Source organism: Toxotes jaculatrix, chromosome 5 (assembly GCF_017976425.1).
Source record: "Toxotes jaculatrix isolate fToxJac2 chromosome 5, fToxJac2.pri, whole genome shotgun sequence".
In the NCBI taxonomy this organism is placed as follows: domain Eukaryota; kingdom Metazoa; phylum Chordata; class Actinopteri; family Toxotidae; genus Toxotes; species Toxotes jaculatrix.
Window position 1 is genome coordinate 16,010,853 of NC_054398.1, and position 22,303 is coordinate 16,033,155.

The 22,303-nt window shown below is 43.3% G+C and overlaps 1 protein-coding gene across 2 annotated transcripts in view; it reads left to right on the plus strand.

The window, feature by feature from the left end:
- Nucleotides 1-22,303, plus strand: part of roraa (RAR-related orphan receptor A, paralog a) — a 173,440-nt gene that overhangs the window by 142,545 nt on the left and 8,592 nt on the right. For both annotated transcript variants that reach the window (XM_041037662.1, XM_041037663.1), the window contains 2 exons: nucleotides 20,036-20,121; nucleotides 21,616-21,757. In XM_041037662.1, the coding sequence (XP_040893596.1) occupies nucleotides 20,036-20,121; nucleotides 21,616-21,757 (228 nt within the window). The remainder of the gene's footprint in view (nucleotides 1-20,035; nucleotides 20,122-21,615; nucleotides 21,758-22,303) is intronic.

Sequence of the window (22,303 nt, forward strand, 5' to 3'; positions counted from 1 at the left end):
CATGTGGTCTGCTGATAAAGCACCTGTGCCCATGAGTAACTCCACCATCTTTCAGCCCTGGGCTCTTGTACTGTACTGTAGGGCTGACCAGTGAGTCTACTCAAATCACCATCAGCTCCAAACTGCTTAGCCTGGTCTATTTGAATTTCACATCTCTGCTGACTCATAACCCTGTCAGGACCTTTCTTCTTTATCATGTCTGTGCCTCCGGTGGACTCTCATCACAAGCATTAGAAATTAATTATTCAGATTAGAAACCGAGCCACAATTACTGTGATTTTTGTCAAAGGCTTTGTTTTGGCTTAATGTTGATATCTGATCGGGATCGTACTGCAGAGCTTAGATTGTCTTTGAAAGCAATTATTTTGCTGCATTTATTCATCCATGACATTTCAGCCTAAGTTATTGGCTGTGGCAGAGCAGGCAGGAGAAAAAGCAGGAAATGATTCTGGCAGATGACACACACTCAAAGCAGTCAGGTTAGAGCGAGTGCGGAGCTGTGCCGGCTGATACATAGGACAGCGGTTCAGATCAACATGATAAAAAGGGACTGATTGAGCTCTGTACAGCCACAGGAAGCTGAGCGTTGGGGTTCAAGGTTATCTGGACAAATCAGACTCCTGTTTCCATTCATCCCTTCCTCACCCACTAGCTAGGCCTTCCTGGGCAAACCTGGGCAAACCAGCAAATTAGCAATTCTGATGTCTGCAAGCAGGTCTGGCAAGGGAATGCCTGTGAATCCTAATGCCGTGATTAAACTTTCATATCCGTCCGGGGGAAGTGCTGCATATACAAAATAAGCAATCTCTTTTTATTTTTCAGCACTTTAAGTAAGGCTGTTGAGATGGGCAAACATAAACCCTTCAATAGGGTTAAATGGACTGGGCCGGGGGGCGGGGAGCAGGGTCTTTGAGTCAGATCACTCAAGTCTTTGGTTGTCTTCAGCGGATAATTGGTATTGATTTACTTAACATAAGAAAATATATTTGATTTAACATTCCGCAGTAGTCATTTGCTGTGCAACCAACAGTAAACAGACCCAACCCTCAACATTGTAAATGGTACCACCATATTTGTTGTCGAATAATATTAAATGGTAATGTTTAGGGAAATGGAATACCCAGTTAATGTTATGCTCCTTTGGCCGGCTATGTTGAGTGTATGGGAGAAAACCAGAGGGACAGGGAGCTCCGGTCCAAACAGAGAGCTAGGCCTGGATGTGGCCATTATGTAAGATGGTCTTATCAGGCTCTACCTCCTGCTGAGCCACAGCCCAGCTTCCCTCTGCTCCCCCTTCCTGGTGCTCCCAAAACATGGGCCTTCATTAGCTGGGCTAAATATCCCCGTTCTCTGCAATCTCTATCATTTCTTGCCTTGAGGCAATCCGATAATTACCTGTTCTCATTTCCCCTCCTTCTGGCCAGCAGGGAAGTGTTCTGACTTGCATTAGTTTGCATGAAATATTATCAGAATATTGCACATTTCTCCATCCTGCAGCCTCTGACACAGGGAATATGGAGTCACGGGGGCTGTGATTGACAGGTGTCTGTCTTTCATGTTCTTCTAAGAATAGCTGCTTTGTTCTGAAGTTACAGCAAGAATTTTGATGGGGGGAAGAATGAGTGCGTAATGTGTATAAAGGCTTTGTTGCTTTGTTTAACATCCGTCTTCCATTATTTCCGGGCAGTATTGTTATGCGTTACATCTCTCTTTCTTACCTACAGTGTAGGTGTAAAAGAACTCACAGATTTTCTGAATTTAAACTCATCAGTGAGTTTTCCCTGCAGAAAAACTATCAGTGTTGTAATAGAGTAGCATCTCCCTCTCTGGGAATTTGCAGTGTTTTGCTAGTAAGACGGATGAGTCCATTGCATACAGTGCCTGGGAGGGGAAGGCATCTTGAGTGGTTGTGGTCAGTGTTGTGGTCAGAAGGTCAGCTGCACATATTCTGTCTCATATTATTCATTCATATCAGTAATAATGTCCAGCGGCTCTGGATCAGGAGGTGGCACGAAGCTCCACTCACCCTAACCTCTGCGGTCAGTAGAAATTCATATATGATATCTCTAGTAAGCAAGAAACTTTGTCTGAAGTTGATTCAGTGCAGTGCATCCTCATTTCTCCATTATAAAAGTCTGCTGCTGAATTAGAAATATTGCTGTTTTTAGAAGGTAATATCATGCATGGTATTTGCCAAAATGCATCACTATTTTATGGCAACATAGCTATGAACATGACAGTTTTTGCCAGTGAGGAGATTGATTGTAGCCAGTTTAAAACATGTCTTTAAATGTTATTTACAAATGCATATTGAAATTTTAAAGGAACTTGTGTGTTAAGCAGAGGATCCGTCTGATATGAGGTTGTTGTTGATGCATGGGCTTAAGCCAATTCAGTGTCTCCCCTCGCTTTGCTGTGGGAAGCAGTGATGATTTTGGAGTTTGTGATGGTCACTTTAATCTCTAATGAAGGCTCGTCCCTGGCTCTGCTCAGCCCTCTGATAGCAGAGCAGTCATAAACAGGCCTGTCAGGGGGATTGCAGCGCTAGCAGTGCAAATGGCAAAGAAAACCCCAGGGACCAAGCCATGCTAGCATTATGGTCTAATTCAGATATAGCTCGGAAAAGACAGACTTTCATATGAGAAAATTCTTCTGCTCTGCCTTGCTAGCTTACTCTGCGGCTGAATCACAGCATACCTACGGACTCTCTTTTCCCTTTGAATCATAAACAGTACCCACATTACTTCCAAGTATATGAGTTACATTTCTGTGCTGTCAGGTGATTGATACATCCTTCAGGTTACTCTGAATAGAAGCTAAAATACCATCAGGCTTATTCCAGCTGCAAATAAACACTCAGCTTTTAAGATTGCATCACAAATTGACCATAAAATTTGTGTTTCTAAATTCAGTCACGCCATGTTATGGCATATGCTTCTTTTAGTTTTACAACATTACCATACAAATGAAGACAATTTCATGTTTAACATTTAGTGTGAGATGTAAATGTGCGCTCAAATGATTCTGTGAAACTGATTACTGGTTGCTCTGTGTTCTGACACATCCTGTGCTCATGCAGCATGTGCGACAGCTGGTTAGTAATTAGAATAATCTTCTCCCTGGTAGTGATTTAGCTTTCATGACTGCAGCTTACCTCAAATTGAAAATAAATTTATAGATAAATGCCTTTGCTGTTCCAGCAAATTATACCGCTGTAACTCAAAGGAGCCAAGTTGTTTATTTTGGTAGTAAAAGAGCAATCAGAGAAAACAAACAAAGCACTTTATGAGTGCTGTCAGATTAATAATGATGCTACCCAGCGGTGATGATACAAACGATTATTTTTCAGCACACTCTACCCCACCTCATCATGGTAATTATAGATACTATATCATTATTATATCAAGTATTCACTACAGATTATCAGGATAATTGAAGCTTGCTCCAGGATTGCCAAGTTCACTGTGCTACCAATAAACTGGGAATTACTGAGCAGGAGAGAAACACACACATTTTGTTAACCACAGCAAACTAGCACTGAATCAGTTTGGCATGCCCATGTTCATTCTGTGTTTTTCTTAAGTGAGCACAGATATGTGTGTACATACGTACAAGGATACTCACACACACACACACACACACATACACAAAAACATCAGTTGACAGTGTGAAGATGAGGCTATACATGTGATACATTGTTTTTTCTCCCAGCTTCTGTTCTGGTGTATCTGGGCAAATCCCATGGTGATGAGGCGTAGAATCTGTCATGGAGAAGGCATAAGCCTTTCATATGCATAGCAGAGATAAGAGGCAGCCATTTTATCAGGCGAGCTGTCGCTCCAACATGCTCGCGTGTTATGTGTCCCCTGGAGCGCCTCCAGAAACATGTCCCTTTAATGACACGGCCCATGCTCGCCAAGAGGACGCCCAGTTTGTTCTGAGCTCTAACCTGACAATTATGCCAATTACACCAGGCAGCAATGTTGACAAACACACCAGGAGAATTGCTGCAGTTGATTGGTAGCTGTGTTCCGAAGTCCCCTGCTGTGACCTCTTCTGTAATTTAACTAGCATTGAGGGGAACTGCAACGGGTTCTCTAGAAAAATCCTCAAGCCTTGTGTTCTTTTGTAACGGGGCAATGTTTATGCCAACTGAACAGGCAGAGAAATGGATCTGGTTTGTGAAGAAGGCAGAGAGAGACAGAGAGAAATCATTCTTTCTGCTAGTCATCACTGTATGCAGCCTGTTTCAATTCATAAAGAGTATTGTGTTTCCTGCCAAGCGGGGGCAACGTGTAGAAAGTTGTTGTGGTGGATCATATTGCCTCGGAGGATTAGGTCCCAAATACTGACCCAGCACCATTAGCAGCTACTTATGTAACCCTTAAAGAGCGCTCCTGTTGGCACCTGAGTATGAAGCTTAGTCGCTTATGAAGTGAGGCAGGAGACACAGCCAATATAGAAGCATATTAACAGTGCAGAGGCTGCTCACTTGCTACAGCACGAAGTGTGAGCACTTGGTTAGAATACATAAAGGCTTTTTCAGCAAGTTTTTTGAGCAAGAACAGCATTGTACTGCATCAGCCTATTTGCAAAAATTCTGTTTTGATAAGCATGCATCTTTTGAAGGAAAAAAAGATGATCCCCCCCTTTTATTTTGGAGCACATTAACTTATTGATTTCTTCCAAGCACAGCACATGATTTTTTAATTTCAGCCTCAAAATAACAAGTTCCTATATGATTGGCATGAAGTTGTCATTTCACACCAAATCAAGTGAATCTTAAATAAAAAGCAGCACACAGATATGAATTTTTTAGACCAGATATTTTTTTTTTACCATATTACAGACTGCTATTTCTTCTAAAGCCGTTAGGGTTATTTTTGCTGAACAACGTAATTTATTTTCTCTAATACTGTAGCAGTTTTTAGCTGCGATACAACACCTTACAGGGAGATTTAAAAGCAACAGCAACCACAGATTATAGTTTAACACTGAGGTCAGGAACTGTTCTATAACAGGTCACTTGAGCTCTTGTCTGGTCATGTAAGCACAGGGCTGAGAGCAGCCCAGGTTGTGCCATGAGTATGGTTTGTATCTTGAGTTACCTTAAAGCTCAAGTCACACCTGGTCAGTGTGAAGTGTCTCTGCCTGCTGAGAACTTGCTTTTTACTTTTTTTTTTTTTTTTTTGAGTACAATGATACACAAAGGCAGGCAGAAAAGCAGGCAGGCGGCTGCCTCTGTTGGCCTGGTCGAAGGGAACAGAGCTCAGTCCCAGCATGTCCCCTCTCACTTCTCTTACATAACGCGCTGTTAAGCTGGAGTTAGCAAACATTAGAGGTCAGCTGGTTATTGGGACAGTGGAAATGTAGTCACTCACTGGAGCACTATTTACAGTAGAAAATTAGATTGCTGTGTGAGGCAAACAATGGTTTTCCTCCATCTATTTGTCATGAGTTTAAAAAAATAAACATTTTTTTTGGGTGTATGACCAATTTGTTATTTAGGTCGTATTCCATACAATGCTGAAAGAGCTCAAGATAGAGGGTGTGTTTAAATGTAAAGCCTGTAAACGTTGACTGACGTCACTTATTCTATTCTGTCCATATCTTTGTGCCATTGCCCACATCCAGTCCTTTGTTATATTCTTTGGATCTTTCCGTGCCTTGAGGTGATAATGTTTTCCTGTTACATTATCATGTTAGTACAGTCTAACTAGTGCTGCTTGTTAGAAATGTCTAATGCCCCTTCACAGTGAAGGTGCTGTGATTTACACCTGTGTTTGATGAAGAAAGGCTGGGGAATCCATTAGTGTCCATCTAAATTACATCAGCCAAACCACTGACACCGGCGTGCACTCCACTGCCAGCTCATTGATTAAGTTTCCAATAGCCTTATGTAACTGGCCCTCTGCATTAGTGCAGCAATGTTGCTTTTCTCCTGTTAGTGACAGGAAGGGCCATTGTAGAATACACTTAGATTTTTCTCTCTGTCAGAGAGAAATGCCCAAATGAAATAAAAGCTGCCAAGATTTTTTTTTTTTTTTAAACCCAGTAATTCGCCTTCTTAAATGGGGTTTGAAAAATGTAGAAACATTTGTAGAGGTTAGGAGATGTCGCAGATTTGCACACGATGGTACTGTAGCAAGCTGCACAAAAGGACTTGATCGTTCAGGAGAGTCATAAAAAGACATCACATTGTCCAATTAATACCCACGAAAACAACCTTCACTTCCGTGTAATTTCTGAGATGTTTTCAAAGCATCATAATTATTGACAACGCATGTGAAAACCAAATTTAGATTGCCGTTGGAAGTCTCCATCTTAATTCAGTCAACTCCTTTTAAAGCCCCCTTTGGTTTTGATAAAAGAAAAAGCAATGTCAATCAGGGGAACTAATGGGAATGTGCATTTTGTAATTCACTCAAAGGGAATGGTAAATTGAAAAGAGTTTGCAACCTTTTAACACACTCACATACACCAGCGCTGACAGTCAAGCTCCATTATCTGACAGCTGGAGAGGTTAAAAATAACTGTGCTCGCAGCAAATTAGACGTATCATTTGGCTTCTAAGTGAGAGATGAATCTTTGTGTGGATGCTCCTGCCATGCTGTGACACAGGGGCAATATATCAGGCTGTGTTTGCCTGTCTTTCTCATAAACTCCAAATGGAATTGTAAACAGATGAAGCAATTTTACACCAAATGTATTCTCTCTGAGTCGCTCCTATGCTACAGTGAGAAGCCCAGCTACCATAGACATATACATTACTGCCCCATGCACTCTCAAGCCAAAGTACATAAATCATAATTTGGCCGCCTGCAGGGTTATTGCTATCGCTCAAAGCCAATCCTTGAAGTGTTGTATATGTTGCTTTTTTTTTTTTTTTTTCTGATGATAAATCTGATGTTATTGCACATATGTGGGCAGGACTCTTGAAGATCCCGTTGCCTGTTATTTCTCTGCTCACACATAAAAAGGCAGATTCACACACATGCTGTACAGTAAGTTTATGCATGCACAAACAAATATACACGGATGAGCTGTATGAATCTCGAATCTGCTTGTCACAGTCAAGTTTTCCGTGTCATTCAATAGCACCTTGCCCACTTATGCGTGCATTTCATGTCAAGTGTCGGAAGGTGGGGTGTCAGTTCTCATAAGATGGTAAAAGAAGTGTAACTGTGGGATCCTTCTTACAATAAGGTAAGTAAAGAGATTTCCATGGGAGGCTTAGGTGACAGCCGAGGTGTAGCATTTCCTCTAAATACCTAACAACATCATTGTTAATTCATAGCTATTTAATCACTTACCAGAGTAAGTGCAGGAAGGATGATCTTTGTGTCATCTTGTCTCACTAGGTAATCTCTTGTATTTCCTTGCTTAAGACCCATGCTCTAAATTTGTCACTGACTGTGTGTAACCGCATTCATCCCTGAGTTTTAAGATGAGTTTTAAGTCTGCATATTTACTGAGCTCAGTGTGGCCCTGACTGAGTCTGCTTGACATGATTTATCTCATCCAGCTTAACTGACAGGTATTGATGTGATACAAGGATAAATGCAGTAGATTGATGGAATTAAAGCCCACCCTATTGTTCCCATGCTGTGCATCACTGACACATGTGAGACTCATGTCTCTCATTAAAGAAAATAAATGCTTCAGGCATCCTCTCTGCAAAAGCATCAAGTTTATGTGTGTGTGTGCTTGTGTCTGTGTGTGTCTGTGTGTGTGCGTGCGTGTGTCTGTGTGTGTGCGTGCGTGCACCCGTGTGTGTGTGTGTGTGTGTGGGAAGCTATCTCAGTTGTTTTCCCTCTCTATAATCTCTCCCTCCTTGCACAATGGATTTAGCCTGGCCTTCAGTGGAAGAGAGTACAAATTATAGCTGACTCTAAACAGCAGAGCATTCGACCCTGTTGACAGAGCCCTGGACGTGTGATTATATTAAACAAAGGGGCAAGACCATTGATTATTTAATTAACTTTCAATTAATGCTTGTGAAAAGGACAGGATCACAACTACAAGTGTAGCCGTGCTTCTTTGTTGAAGCATCCTTGTGTTATACCCGTGGGCAATCCCCCTTGCTTCTTATATGATACATCTGAGCCACTAAAGAAATCTAATCTTAACTACGCAAAAAAAAAGTGAGAGAGAGAGAAGCTTTCTCCACTTTACGTGCACGGCAGGCACTTGGCTGTGCATCTAAATTTTGGGGAGCTAGTGTGTTAACTCTATATTTGGATTCCACTGGAGTGGATTAAGGATTCTTTACTGCAAACCCACGGGATTCTCAGAGACATAAAAGAGGAGACTGTTTGCATCCATGCTATACAAATAATTGCAGGTTTCAAATCGAGTGTAATTTCAAGCACCAGCTATATGGGAGAGAGTGGGCTTTGATGTACAAATCCACAATTCATGGGGGATTAGCACCCCAAAGGTTAGCAGTTGCTAATTACAGGAGATTGGTTATACATATCTAACAAGGCAAGAAGACAGCCTTAATAAATGTGAGGATTCATCAGGAACAAGGATAAGCGGCTGTGATAAGCGGACATGTATTTGAATCACCATGGATTGATACCCTGTAATGCCCTTCTTCATACAGTAAATGGAAAGAAGCACTGTCTCTTCTATTGTCTTAACAAACAGCACACCTTGTGCGATATGAGATTTTCAAGATGCATTTGTGAATGCAGATTTGTGCAATCATATAAATTAACCTTTCAGATATTCTTCCTGTGTCTCTTACTGCAGCAATTTCTCTTTTACTGTATTTTTCTTGCAGCATTCAGAGCTGCATTACCATAATCCTTGGTTCCTTTCCACAAACCACCACTGGCTAAATGAATCTATTATTTTTGCCTGGAGCCGAAAAGATGCAACAAAATGCAATGCATTAAAGGGAATGAAATGTGTGATAAGCAGCACATTTTCTCTATAATAGCCTGTCTACAACAGACTTTTTACCCACAGTTGGAAGTATCAGTGCACTTGACCTTTAACAATCTGAATGTTGTAAGCTTAAAAGGTGCTATCAAACCCTAAACTGTTCCATGGGCGAAAAAAAAAAAAAAAAAAAACATAATTCAATTCTACACACAGTCATTTAGTCAAGCTCCGGCTCACTGGCCCTGTGTGTTGTTGATTCCTCTGACCAGTGATAGCAGACCTGGCCATGTGGCCTTGTGTTTTCATATGGCCCTAAATTAAACATGTCCGAGCCAAGGCAGGCACTTGCTCTGCCGCGGGAAACGCTTTTTCATCTGCTAATGAATGTGCCTGAGGGGGTCCCACAGGGGGCTCCACTTCACCCCTCATTAGGCGGGGTGCTGCGTCTGCCTTCATGCTGAGGAGCAACCTCCTGGAGAGGGGCCTCCCACTTCATCTGAACGTCCCACGCTCCCCTGCCCTGGACCAGTGGTCTGCACTGCTCTCTGCCTCTCTCTTTTCTTCCTAACTCTCTATCTCTCCCTGTCTGCAGTGCACATCACAAAGCAGCTCGTCTTATGGTTGAAGACCAGGGATGACAGGGATGAGAGGATGGTCCGTGCTCCTAATGCCATTTTAATGGCCTTGTTTGGTCTGTTGTGGTTGTGATTTATTGCTACAAACACACTTCTAATGTCCTCTGAGATGTCTGCTTAACTGTCTTTTTCACAAGAAGTCAAAGATGCTGTGTTAGAGCTCATAATGAGCAGCAGGTTGATAAACTAATCCGAACTACATTGACATCTCCACTTTCTTCCAACTGTGCTGTCTTCATTATGGCCTTAGACAGACAAGTGCGTTATGTCAGACGCCGAGGGCCAGACATGCTGTGTAGTGGCCTTGGTTCGCGAAAAGAAGGAAGAAGTGACAGGATGGAGGACTGTGGAGGACCTTGTGTCCTGCTCTGGCTAAAGAGTTTCCTTCTAGTGCAGGGCTGCAAAAATCTCATGTGGAAAATATTGACAGCTTCCTGTTGTTAATGAAGCAACAAAGCGAAGACAACTCCTGGCTGTTGTGAGGCAGCAGGAAGGAAAAGAGGGATATACTTGCTGTCAGCTGACTCCAAGAGCTTTTGCATGGCAGCAGAGCAGGTTGAAGAGCTGATTGTTATTCCAGGGCTTTTGGGATGTGTTTATGCAATCATTAGTCTTGGCACTTGTTTATTTGCCTGGGATTAGAGCACCACGGCACATTCACCGGCAGTCAGGGAAGCTGGTTCACCAAAAGGTAGCAGCGAACGCTGAGGCCTTCCTCTGTAAGCAAAGCGTGCAAGGAGGGAAGCATGCTTTGCGCATGGCTGCTTAATCCTGCCATGTTAAACAAAACCAGGCCAGTGTTTGTAGGACTATGAAAACAGCAGTGCAGGGGGAATGTGCCTCACACGCTGTAAGCAGTCTGTGAACTCTGTGTGGCAGTAGACACTCCTCGTGCACCCCTGTCATCTAGGAATGCCTTTCATACGGTCTGCTACAACTAGAGGAGAGGGAGGACGACAGTGGAGTTGCTCAGCAACTCCTCCACAGTGAAGGCAGAGATTATTGAAGTTATTTTTGTATTCAATTTGTGAAAACCATGTATCCCGAACAGGCAATGTTTTAGAAAGTAATGCAAATGGCTTTGTTTTAAGCTTGGTGACAGTACATTTTTAAGATATTACAGGAAGTTTAAAAAAAAAAAAAAAAAAGACAGCAAGGAGAAGGAAAATGAAGGAACAGGCATTCCTTCAACTTATTTAAAAATGTAATTATCACCAAACTTGTAAGTACACTGTTTTCACTGGACAGCACCAGCAGCTGTAGACCTAACTGTATAATAATCAGTATATATAAATGTGTGTGTGTGTGTGTGTGTGTGTGTGTGTGTGTGTGTGTGTGTGTGTGTGTGTGTGTGTGTGTGTGTGTGTGTGTGCGTGCGTGTGTAATTTGCTGCCTCTGATAAAGTGACATACCAGTGTACTGAGGCTTAAGCAAGCCATTTACATTCATTGCCCCAGCACTACTTATCGTGGCCCTGATACTGCCAGGAGCAAAATAAAATAAACAGATTGATTTTTTTTAAAAATGCTTTGCAAATTTTATCACAAGTAAATATTTTACATGGTTGCGATCATACGATTTAAGTTTAATCATTGTGCACATTTAGTAACGTTGAGGATAAATGGCGCATGATGGGAGTGTTCACAGTCACTTATTAAGACACTAATAGCCAAGGGCACTGTATATGGATTAGATAATGGCTCTGTCTCACTTTAATTTGCTCTCTGCACCTGGAAGAGAGGGCCAGAAAATCTTTGAAGGCCAAATAGCAGCTCTGAGTGTGTGTGTGTGTGTGTGTGTGTGTGTGTGTGTGTGTGTGTGTGTGTGTGTGTGTGTGTGTGTGCGTGTGCGTGTGCGTGTGTGTGTGTGCGTGTGTGCGTGTACGTAAAATAGGGCTCACATGTAGAGAAAACAAAAGTGGTCTAGGTAAAAACAGTAAGAGTGAGCCCAGTGAAGCAAGTTCTTTGAGAAAGCTCTTCTTCTGGGGCCCCATGACACCGGTGATCTGTGGAAAGGTTGGGTGCCTCTAGTTTCAGCTCTATCAAGCTCTGGATCTTTGAGCAGCAGGATTCAGTATCCCAGCTAATGTAACAAGGCTCATTTGTCTCAATCACACGTCCCTTGAAGTATCGGCTGGCCATTGATGTCATTCATCTTCCCTGTCCTTGCCTGCTCTTTTTCAGTTGATGAAAACCCGAGACCTTCAAGCAGAATGGTAGAGGTGCTGTAAAAAGTGCTCATCAGCCCAGCCATAAAAAAAAAAAAACTGTTAGTTACAGAGGCGCTTCTTTATATGAAGCATTCATTGTTGAGGCTTGCAGACAATAACTTTTCATTAGGTAAATATCAAGTTTCTCACAGTCCGACGTCCATAATATGTGAATATATCAGGATGTGATGACCATTTTTACTAAAAATGTACGTATTGTAGTGTCTTGGTGTTTCTGAAATTAAAGCATAGAACACATAAAGATTTAAAAATCCCAGAATCTTAAATCCTAAATTCGATCTAAATTTCTTTACTTTCTAAATTTCTTTCTTTAATTTAGCAACCAAACACACTCATGACATTCTTTCTACATTGAAAATGAAACATTGTTTGGGAAGTTCGTCCCAACACTATTGCAGAAGTGTCCACAAATGTGGAAACTTACAGGTTGCTTTGCTTTCACCTTCTGTACAGTTCATCCTAAACCAGCTCCATGGGGGTTTACGTCTGGAGACTGTGCTGGTCTTCCATCATGTGAAGCCACCGTCTGGTTCTTTTCTTCTAACGTTTTAGGTCATTATCTTGTTGTAGGATGAACCAACCAGTCTGTCTTCCTTTGTTACTTGCTCACTTACTCACCATTCTGATAGCAATATACAGTACTACTTCCTGCAACATAGTTTGTTCCAATACTGCCTTTGTACAGACGTGATCAACAAAGGTTGAGGCACCTGTAGAAATTGGTTGCGATAACTTTTGAGGCTTCATTTGCTTCTATTGCTGCAGGGAAGCTGTGAGTTAACCAATGTTTAATCCCTAAAATGGCCTGTTTTTATAAAAAAAGAGTGGATGTTTTTTTTGTAGAGATATTGCATGATGACATTACCATCATGATGTGTTTCTCTCTGTCTCTCTCACACACACACTCTCTTTCTCTCTCTTTCTCTCTCTTTCTTTCTCAAAAATCCCTTTCAAATATTTTGGAATAAAACTCATCATTTGATTTATTAACACATGTCCTCGCACAGAGCTGGCTTCAGCTAATGTCAGCTCCGATGGAAATAGTGACTCACGCCATAACTGGAGGCTTATGCTGAGCTTCCCTCTTCGATGGAGCAAATCAAGATCATGATTACTATCTGGCCCGTGCAGCCAGTCTGCGTTGTCTGGAAACATGTTTTCCTAAGGAGACCACAGAGGGACAATTACTGTCAGCTGAACTATTCAGCCTGCTCTCCATGTGTGTTCTGGCTGCGTGCCTCTGACCCACTGACCCTGAGCAGCAGCATGAAATGGGACCTCCAGCCCCCCCCATCCCCCCCCCCCACTCCCCTCCTCATTCCCCCACTGCCCCCTCGGTGTCCACCATAACTGAGACACCCAAATATGCGCTTTGCAATTGTCTTATTGAAATACACACATAAAATGATCATATGCTCTGTCACTCCTCTGGAAAAAAGACCAGGCAGGAAATTGTATGGATGTAAGTTTTGAATTTTTTGTGTGAAACAGTAGAAAGATCCTATTCAAAAACCCACAGCTGAATCCTGGTTGTCTTACAGAAATGCATACTAATACAGCAATTATAGGAGGAAGGAAGTTGTACAGTGTGGCAGTAGCAAATTCCCTGGTGCAATGGAACAAGGCTCTTTGTTGTTATGTAAAGGTTTCTGCGTGTAATTGCAGTGGATGTTTTGAAGGATTCATTATTTATATATTCCTGTGTTTTTCTAAAGGAGCCTACTAGGTTGCCGTCCCTGCAGGGAGATGGGGGGCTGAGAGGTGCTTAACTAAGGCACTGTACCACAATCAAGGCTTTAACCACTGCCTGCTTAGTTCAAGTGGCACTTCAAGTTAGTCAGACTAAAGGTTCAGAAGCATCACATGATCCTCAGCTAAATCTTAGAATTCAAACAGCGGCTCCTGCACCAGTCAATCAGGCAGTCCTGTGTGATTTCAGCCTCAGTGATTTTGAGTTTTGGTGCATCCCAATGTCTAGCTGCACAATGCATGAGTAAAGCAAACAACAGGCAAAGTAAATCTGACTCAGACTTGCAATGTAAAAACTTCTATTTCCTTTCAAAAATGCATTTTAATAGACAGTGTATCATATTTGGTTTTATAGAAGGCCCAAACCAAATGATCTAAATAGTTAGACGAAGCTTGTAAATATTTGCAACACAAATTTTTTATTCAGCTCTCCTGGCTCTCTATGACTAACTAGGAGCTGGTAGAATGCATAAGCGAGTGCTGTCTACAGATTGTATTTTGCCATCAGAGTAAACAGTGTGAGCCTTTTTCCCTCCTGGCACACATGCACGCCCGCACGCACACGCTCGCACACACACAGAAGGGGCGTGCCCTCCGGTCCCCAGCACCCGGGCACAACTTCACTTGTCACTGCAGTCACAGACAAGAAGGGGATAGGTGGGGGAAGATGGATAGAGGGAGGTAAGGAGTGATGGGGAGAGAGATTTGAGCTCAGGTGGGGCAGACAAGGGAGGGGAGAGGAGCGCCGCACACATGCTACCCTTCATGGTGCTCGTCTGCTTGGTAAACCTGGGCTTTTGTTGTTTCCCCTAGAGTGCAGGCGCACAGACTCCCAGCCAGGAAGCTCGTCAATCTTTGCCACAACAACACATAAATTAGTGCCCAAATTACTGTTACGCCGGTGGAGAAAGAGACATGGAGAGAGATGTCTTGTGCTGCGGTTTGGGAATACATCTTCCCCCTCTCCTGCTCCCCCTCATAGAGGGTGTCAGAATGCACTTCAATAAAACAGTCAAGTAAATACAGGGAGAGACATGAAGAGAGAAGCACTGCTGTGTTGTACAGGCATCCGGAGTTGGGCAGTGTTGAAATATTAATAGGCCTCACACACAAACAAACACAGAGATGCACGCATGAGTTCATCCAAAAACCAGCCCAGGGCGATGGTCCAGACCTGAGCTTTAGCAAAGTCACTGCACTGCTATGAAGGAATAATAGGAAAGGCTTAAAGAGCCCATCTTTTGAAAGAGAAATATCTTTTCAAATATAGCTAGTCTCTAGTGAAGGGGGATCACAGCATAGGAAGCTAAATGATTGGGGGAGAATTAGCTACACACAGCATAGAGACATCAAAATGTGTCAATTATGTCTTTCCTTGCTCTAATCCCTCTGGTCAGAATATTTTCTGATGACTTCAGCGTGTTTATAGGTTGAATCAAAGCTGTTTAAAGTGATGATATAGAGTTTTGGGCTGCAGGTGAATTTCTGCACGCCGCTGTGTGCTTTTTTTTTGTGCTACAAACCAGCAAATGCCATTAGAACAGCTCTGTGGTAATATGCCAACAGCCTCCGATCCCTAAATAAATAACACATTTATACTATTCAGCCCGTGTTCCGTGCCACGACTGTCCTTTGCCGCTGACATTCAAATAACCTTTCTTCTGCTGCATAAATGGGAATAAAAAAGTATTGTGTTGTGCAACTTCTCATGACAGCAGAGCCCTGGCAGATGAAAAGAGGCAGAATTCTGATTCCAGCTCTTGTTAGGCTGTCGTCTCTCTACAGCTAGATCTGACTGTCATGGGTATCTGTTTAGAGAAGACTCTGTTTATCAACCGACAGCTGATTTCCGATGCCAAACGAGAAGTTCATGCAACAAAACAAATAGCTGCACATGATGATGGAGGAACATTGCTTAGTGCGCATTTGCCAGCGGGTGTTTGTGTGTTGACCATGCGTAAATGCTCTGTTTTTAAGAAAATCTGTTTTTGTATAACAGTCCTGGGTAGCAGGCTTGTGGTCCTTACAGGCTTTTTGTCTGGTTTTGTTGTAAAATATTCTAAAAGGAGAATGTATTAACACAGTTTGTCTGATGGGAGACGAATTGTTAATCTGCCCATAATGCTGTGCCCTGTCCAGTTCCTTACATAATCTCTGACATGAGCCCACTGGCTTGCGTCACTCTGCCATTGACAGCTGTCAACACAACACGACCGACACACACACACACATATATACACACACTGACTGACACACCACCACGCACAGAGAAGCAAATGTGTTTTTCCTCCAACTGCTTCACATGTTTTCTTTCAGAATTATGAGCATTGTAAATGAACCAGTAGGGGACAAAAAAACATCTCTACATATACAGAACGGTATAAAAGCCTCATATAAGAACTCATATATTGTGCACACCTATCATGAATCATCAGGCCATGAGAAAATGATTGAATGGTCCAATCGAGTAATGGGTTAAGCGCTCAGCATTATGACGGTGGCCTGGGCATGGGTCTGTAATGTAAGGGATAATCGTAATCCTTCAGCGTTATGTCAGTAGTCCAAGGGTTCAGTGGGAACAGCCTGGAGATTTTGACTAGTGATTTTCCATGTTTGCACAAGCCTGTAGGATTTTCAGTTTTATTTTGTGTATGTTACCAGCATGCTATACTGAACATTTTAACAATATAAAAAATAATTACAGAGAGCTAAATAAAATGTTTGTTTACATCTGACAGTCTACTATAGCAGGTAACAAATAGCAGGTCCTTTTCAGTGCATACTAATTATTTTTCCTAAAGATTTTAAACCGCATAGTAGAATCAGCATTTCTAGATATTTCACAGATTTTTCACTGTATTTCTCAGCTCCACGCTGTTATGATGTTTTGTGAATGATTCTTTATATGTTCGAATGAGGCAATACTACGTTTGCAGTGCGTAGAGGGATGGTTTTCTGTCTTACAGTGTCTGTATATTCGATGCTTACAATAAAATAAACTATGACAAGGCCCCTGTAAGCTGTTGGTGTGCATTTGGTAAATTGTTTTGGGTGTTCATATTTGACAGTTTCCAGGTCTTTGATAATGCTGTGTAGTTTTAGCAGTGGGTTGATCTCAGAACTGTGGAGAAGACAGTGAAGGGCACTGGGTGATCATGCAGAGGCCACGCTTCCCTATTGTACATGTGCTCTGAGTGACACGTCATCCCCTCAAAGGGCCTTGCTAGTGTGGTGAATCAGTGTCCTTGAACTGCTCAGCCACAGACAGACAAAGAGCAAGCTTTAACATTCGGCTTGACTGTCTCTTCTCTCCGCCATGCCCATTGTCCAATGTACACGCGCCAAGCTGCACTGCTGCATGCAGGAAATCGGTCTTGAACCGCTGTCCAGCCCTTATGGTTATGCACGTGATGTGATGGTGCTGCGATGTGATTCACACATAATCTCGCCGTCTTAGCAGGTGTCTTTGAAGTGGCCTGCATGCAGAGGCCATCTCACAGTGCTGTGAGGAGCGGCAGGCTGCTGGGATGGGCTTTAGCATGGCTGCCCGTCTAACTGTGCCTGGCTTTGATGTCGTAAACAGAGCAGGCAGGGATGGCTGGCAGGGAAGCGGGTAGGCAGGGAGGCAGGCAGGCAGGCAGGCAGGCGCGGTGAATGGGATCAGTGGCACTGCGCTGGTCAAGCTCAAGCGAGCCAGCAGCTGCCTGTTTCACACCAAGAGGCAGTTAACACCGCAGCTCATGTCAATAGATATTGACTGCCAGATTGGGAGTGCTTATAAGCGCAGGCCTTTTTGTTTGACTGACTCAGTGTCTGAAGTGAAGCTTAGGGGCCTCGTGACCGGTTAGTAAAGAGGACAACTTGCATAGTCATATGGATATACAAATATTGACTTAGTCTGATGGTGGAGGTGACTTAAAGGAGAATTTGATCTCCATTGTGTCATTGCTCAGTATTTATTCTCCTTGACCCCCCTCTTTCTGAAGCCAGCTTATTCCAGTGTGAAAATAACTATATGTTCAGACTGAGGTCTTTTCTCATACAAGATACTACAGAGCCTGCCTCAGCCGGTCCAGAGACAAACCCTTTTTACTGTTGAGTGCACTGAGCATCCAGGGGCTTGTGCAGCGGTGGAGTGAGAGGGTGTTAGCTGGTGAGGCTGTGTGCACTCAGGGCCTTCCTGCTGCAGATAGGGCTTTGTGAGGCATGCTTGTGTGTGTGTATGCCCTGCCCACCCTGGCACCCCCGCGTCTCTACTCCCACTGCTTTCACCTGATGTGGCACAGCCTCTGTCAGGCCTGAGCGAGCGCCCAGCCAGCTTCGCTTCTTCAGGAAAGATGAAGGCATCTCACAGCAATGCTGTGGGGGTGGGGGAAGCTAGCAGCAGCCTAAGCCTGGAGCTATCAGAGGCTGGAGCTCAGAGCCAAAAGCCTGTGGGCTGGATAGGGTGGGTGGAAGCTTGGCTTAACTTGGCAAGACAACCATAGCCACAGCCCTGCACTGCCACCCAATGGCTGGGGCCTAACACTACAACCTTTGGTTCAACATAACCACAGCTAGTCATAATTACAACACGCTTCAGTTGTTGTGAGTGCATGTCAGAACAAATTATGTAAGTAATGAGGCTGAAAATGCTAAAGGAGTTGAAACACACTGCACTGCTAATGCTCATGCAGGGAGAACACAAAAACAAACAATAGAGTGCACTCATACAGCGATAGACCTAACCGAAATAACAAGCAACTGTGCACAGTAAGGAAAAGATTAATTATAAATTAACCCTCTCAGTTAGATTGTCAGAGCCCGCCTCCTGCCTGGATTTCACTCTAATCCGGGCCGACGAGGTGCAGTGCCCTCTATTGTATGTGAGAATCACAAATCGCAGGAGGTGTTGTCTGGAGGAGAATTAATTGTGCATGTTCCACCACTCCCTTTTGTTCATTTTACTAAAATGTAGGCTAATTCCATGTAAACATGGCCAGTCTTGTTGACTCCAGCAGTGCGAGGAGAACAGACAGAGATTCCTGAATGAATAGATTGTGACTCCGGGGTTAGTGGATTAGAGGCTCTGTGTTAAGGGCCTCTCCCGGGCATGCCTCAGGGACAAGGACATTATCCACATGACACGTTACAGGCTCCTAGGCAGCTGATTAAAATGGGCAGGGATCTCTGGATTGAACCCCAGCAAAAGTACTTTTGATGTTATCAAACTAGTTTAAAGAGGTTGGTTGTTAAGGTGTACAAAGGATATTTGAAGCTCCTAGTCTTGGGAAGAGACACGAGACTTTATAGTAGACAGTTAGGCCTGGCTAGAGGGGAGAGGCTGATGTAACACTTTGACATAGTGAATGTACCACCACTTTTTTAATGATTATAATTTTTATTGCATCTTATTAAGGCAAAAATCATAATATTCCCTCCTAATTGGTATAGACGGGTGTTGCAATAGCTGTTTTTGCTCTGATTGGTTGGCTGCATGGCTGGTTGGAGAAAACCATTACATCGTGAGAAAATATCCTGCGGTGATCTTTCCTCGATTTAGATCAGATAGCCGAGTTCGTCTGGCGCTGCAGTGCACTGTTGGGATGGCGGGACTGAGATGTTGGAGATGTGGAGGAGGGCTGTGAGATAGAGATCTCTGGAGGGAGAGGGAGAGAGAGAGAGAGAGAGAGAGAGAGAGAGAGAGAGAGAGAGAGAGAGGGGGGAAGACAGAGGGGGAGGTGGAGGTGGAGAGGGATGTAGCATCAGTGGCTGCAGTGATAAAGCTGAGAGCAGTGGGACAAGCTGGGAGTTCTGTGTCTCTGATGTCTGTGTGTTCTGTCTGTTCTGTTGTGTTGCCCTGTGGTCTTCTCCTGAAGAGAAGGCCAACGATGGATGAGGCCTGTCCTCTCTGTGCTTTTGTCCTCTATGGCGGGTGAATCACAAGCCTGTCAACAGCACAACACCACAGCTAAACCCCCACTGAACCCTTTTTCTATAGCGCACACTGACGCACACACATACACAGTCACTGCTGCTGCTCCATCCAGCGCAGTGGGCATGTTATGATTCTTTGTGGCCACAGTGGATTTACTCCTGAGGTTTTTATGGTTTTGAAGTTTAAGAGGCTTCATGAAGTCAAGTTTTCCGAGAGGGAATTCGTCTCCTCATGTGGCTAAATGAGCCTTTGTCATTGCAGAAAGCTGGTATTAGTACTACCGTGATATATTATAGTTTGTGGGTAGCTGGGCTTTTCCTTATGTAAGTTGTGTTTAGGATGCAAATTGATACCATGTTTACATTGACTGCTTGTGAGGACTTAAAATGGCCTCCTCCCCTCCACACACACAGACACACAACTCTGTAAATATTCAGCTAATGCTCTGTGGAAGTGAGGATTCAAAAGCCACCGGATGAGATGTTTTTAGAAGCACAGTGCTCTTTCATGTACCAACATGGATCCATGGTGAGGGTGTTGTACAGTGACTTGTGACAGCAAAATGTTGATTTTTTTTTTCTTATTTCTTTCGTTTCCTTTTCTTCTCTGCAGCTCAAATCGAAATAATTCCCTGCAAGATCTGTGGAGACAAATCATCAGGCATCCATTACGGCGTGATAACATGTGAAGGCTGTAAGGTAAGCATCATGAGACTGAACCTGTTTCTGTCATGGGAAATTGTGTCTGCGTGCGTGCGTGCGTGCATGCGTGTGGGGGGTGGCAGAAGAGCTGGGGGGGGGGCATGGAAAATTGAGAGAGTAAAGAAAGTTGCTTGCTAGGAAAAACATTTGAAAAATGTTGCTGAAGTTTTACGAAGATTTGGAGAGGGACTACGAAGTGTAAACACCAAGAACGTGATCATTAAAGTGGTCAAGCACCACAGAGGACATCATAGAAAACCACAATTAGTAGTACAAAGTCATTCCTCTGCCTTGCTCTGCCTTTCCCTCCCAGGGACATGTCTTTTCACTGTGTTTTTTGCCTCTGCTGCAGCCTGCTCTTCTTGAAATAAAATGATCAAAAGGAGAGTGCTTTGAATTATAGCAGATTGTTGGCTGTTTGCTACAGTGTGTTGCTTCCATTGAAGCCGCCTTTTGTACTGTTTCAAATGCACCAGCCATTCATAGTGAGGGGAATTTTGTGCTTAGAATGTATTCTTGTCCCCGTGCTTGTCACCAGGCACATCATTAGCATTCCTCAGCCAGGCTGCACCTTTGCTGTTTGCTCCTGTGTGTGTGTGTGTGTGTGTGTGTGTGTGTGTGTGTGTGTGTGTGTGTGTGTGTGTGTGTGTGTGTGTGTGTGTGTGTGTGTGTGTGTGTGTGTGAAGGAGAGAGAGCGAGAGAGAGAGAAAGTTCCTTTCAGCTGTGCTTCCCAGCGCTCCTCTCCCTCACACAGGAGCTGGAAGGAACAAAACACTAAAGAACTGCTGAAATCTATCTTTAATGATTGCTAATTAGTCCAGGCAGAGAGGCCTTTAATGATATGTGCGAGTACAAAAGTTTGGACCATAAATCATAGCATTATTAAAGAGTGCTGCTTGTCACTGGCAGTTATAGCCTGTTTCCATAATGGCTTCCATTATAAAGCAACTTGGCAGCTGTCAGCTGTTTTCTTGTAATTAAACAGCCAATGAGCAGCTAATTAAGACATATGTGTATGGAGCGGTAGAGTGGGGCATGTTAATGATGTGCTGGAATCAATTCATTAAGTCAAAGGATGAGGAATCCAGTCGGTGTGCATTCGCAATCCTTTAGCACTGCACATGCCAGTGCTGCGTTAATCAACACTAATAACCCCAGTGAAGAAAAATACCATCCACTGTTATCATTCCTACCCAAACACACCACCCTCATGCTGTACACACTGCTGAAATACAGCGCTCTTTAAATGCCAGATATTACGGCACAACAGCCAGGAAAATACCACCACACTAGTAGTGTTATTATCTAATCTGTTTGGCAGCAGTATAATAAAAATATCACCACTAGGAATACAATAAATCACTATCAATCAGTAATGAATTTTGTCAGCACTAAAACACTGTGAAGGCATGATTTGATCCTCAAGTCCCAGAACGTTTCTCCACCCACAGCGGTTCATCTGAGGTGTTGCCGTTCCCCTCTTCTTTGCAGGGCTTCTTCAGGAGGAGTCAGCAGAGCAATGCAGCCTACTCCTGCCCCCGTCAGAAGAACTGCCTGATCGACCGCACCAGCCGCAACCGCTGCCAGCACTGCCGGCTGCAGAAGTGCCTGGCAGTGGGCATGTCACGAGATGGTAAGTGCTTTATAGAAGAAGAGATGTAGGTGGGTGGATACAGCAGGGTGCCATGGTGAGTGGACAGAGGTAAAGAGCTCGAGTCAAGTCCATGTGTGGGCAAGACTCTGCTCAAGTGCCTTTGAGCCAGTGCTTCAGGGATGCTGTTGTGGACTCTGACCTCCCTTTGAAGGCAGAGAGGAAAGAATTTCCTCATGGGGGACATTAAAGTGAAATAGTCAGGGTTGTAAGTTATTGATAGTGTATACTTAGACCTAAAATTTTCATTTTGGCAGAAAAAAATTCAGGAATTCATCTATTTATTTTGAAGGTAGAAGAATGAGCAAAGACTGGATTTTTTTTTACTCACACTTAATTAATTTCTTATATACCTGCTATATAATCAGCAGCTAATTTTGCATTCTTTACACATTTTCTCTTAATTTTATACTACTACAAAAAATTTTTGAGCTGTGTTTATTGTTAGCTGTAAACTATGGCAGTCAGCATTGTCTTATAACAGAAAACAGGCGGGAACAAAAAATGTCCTTGCTTCTTGAAAAAATC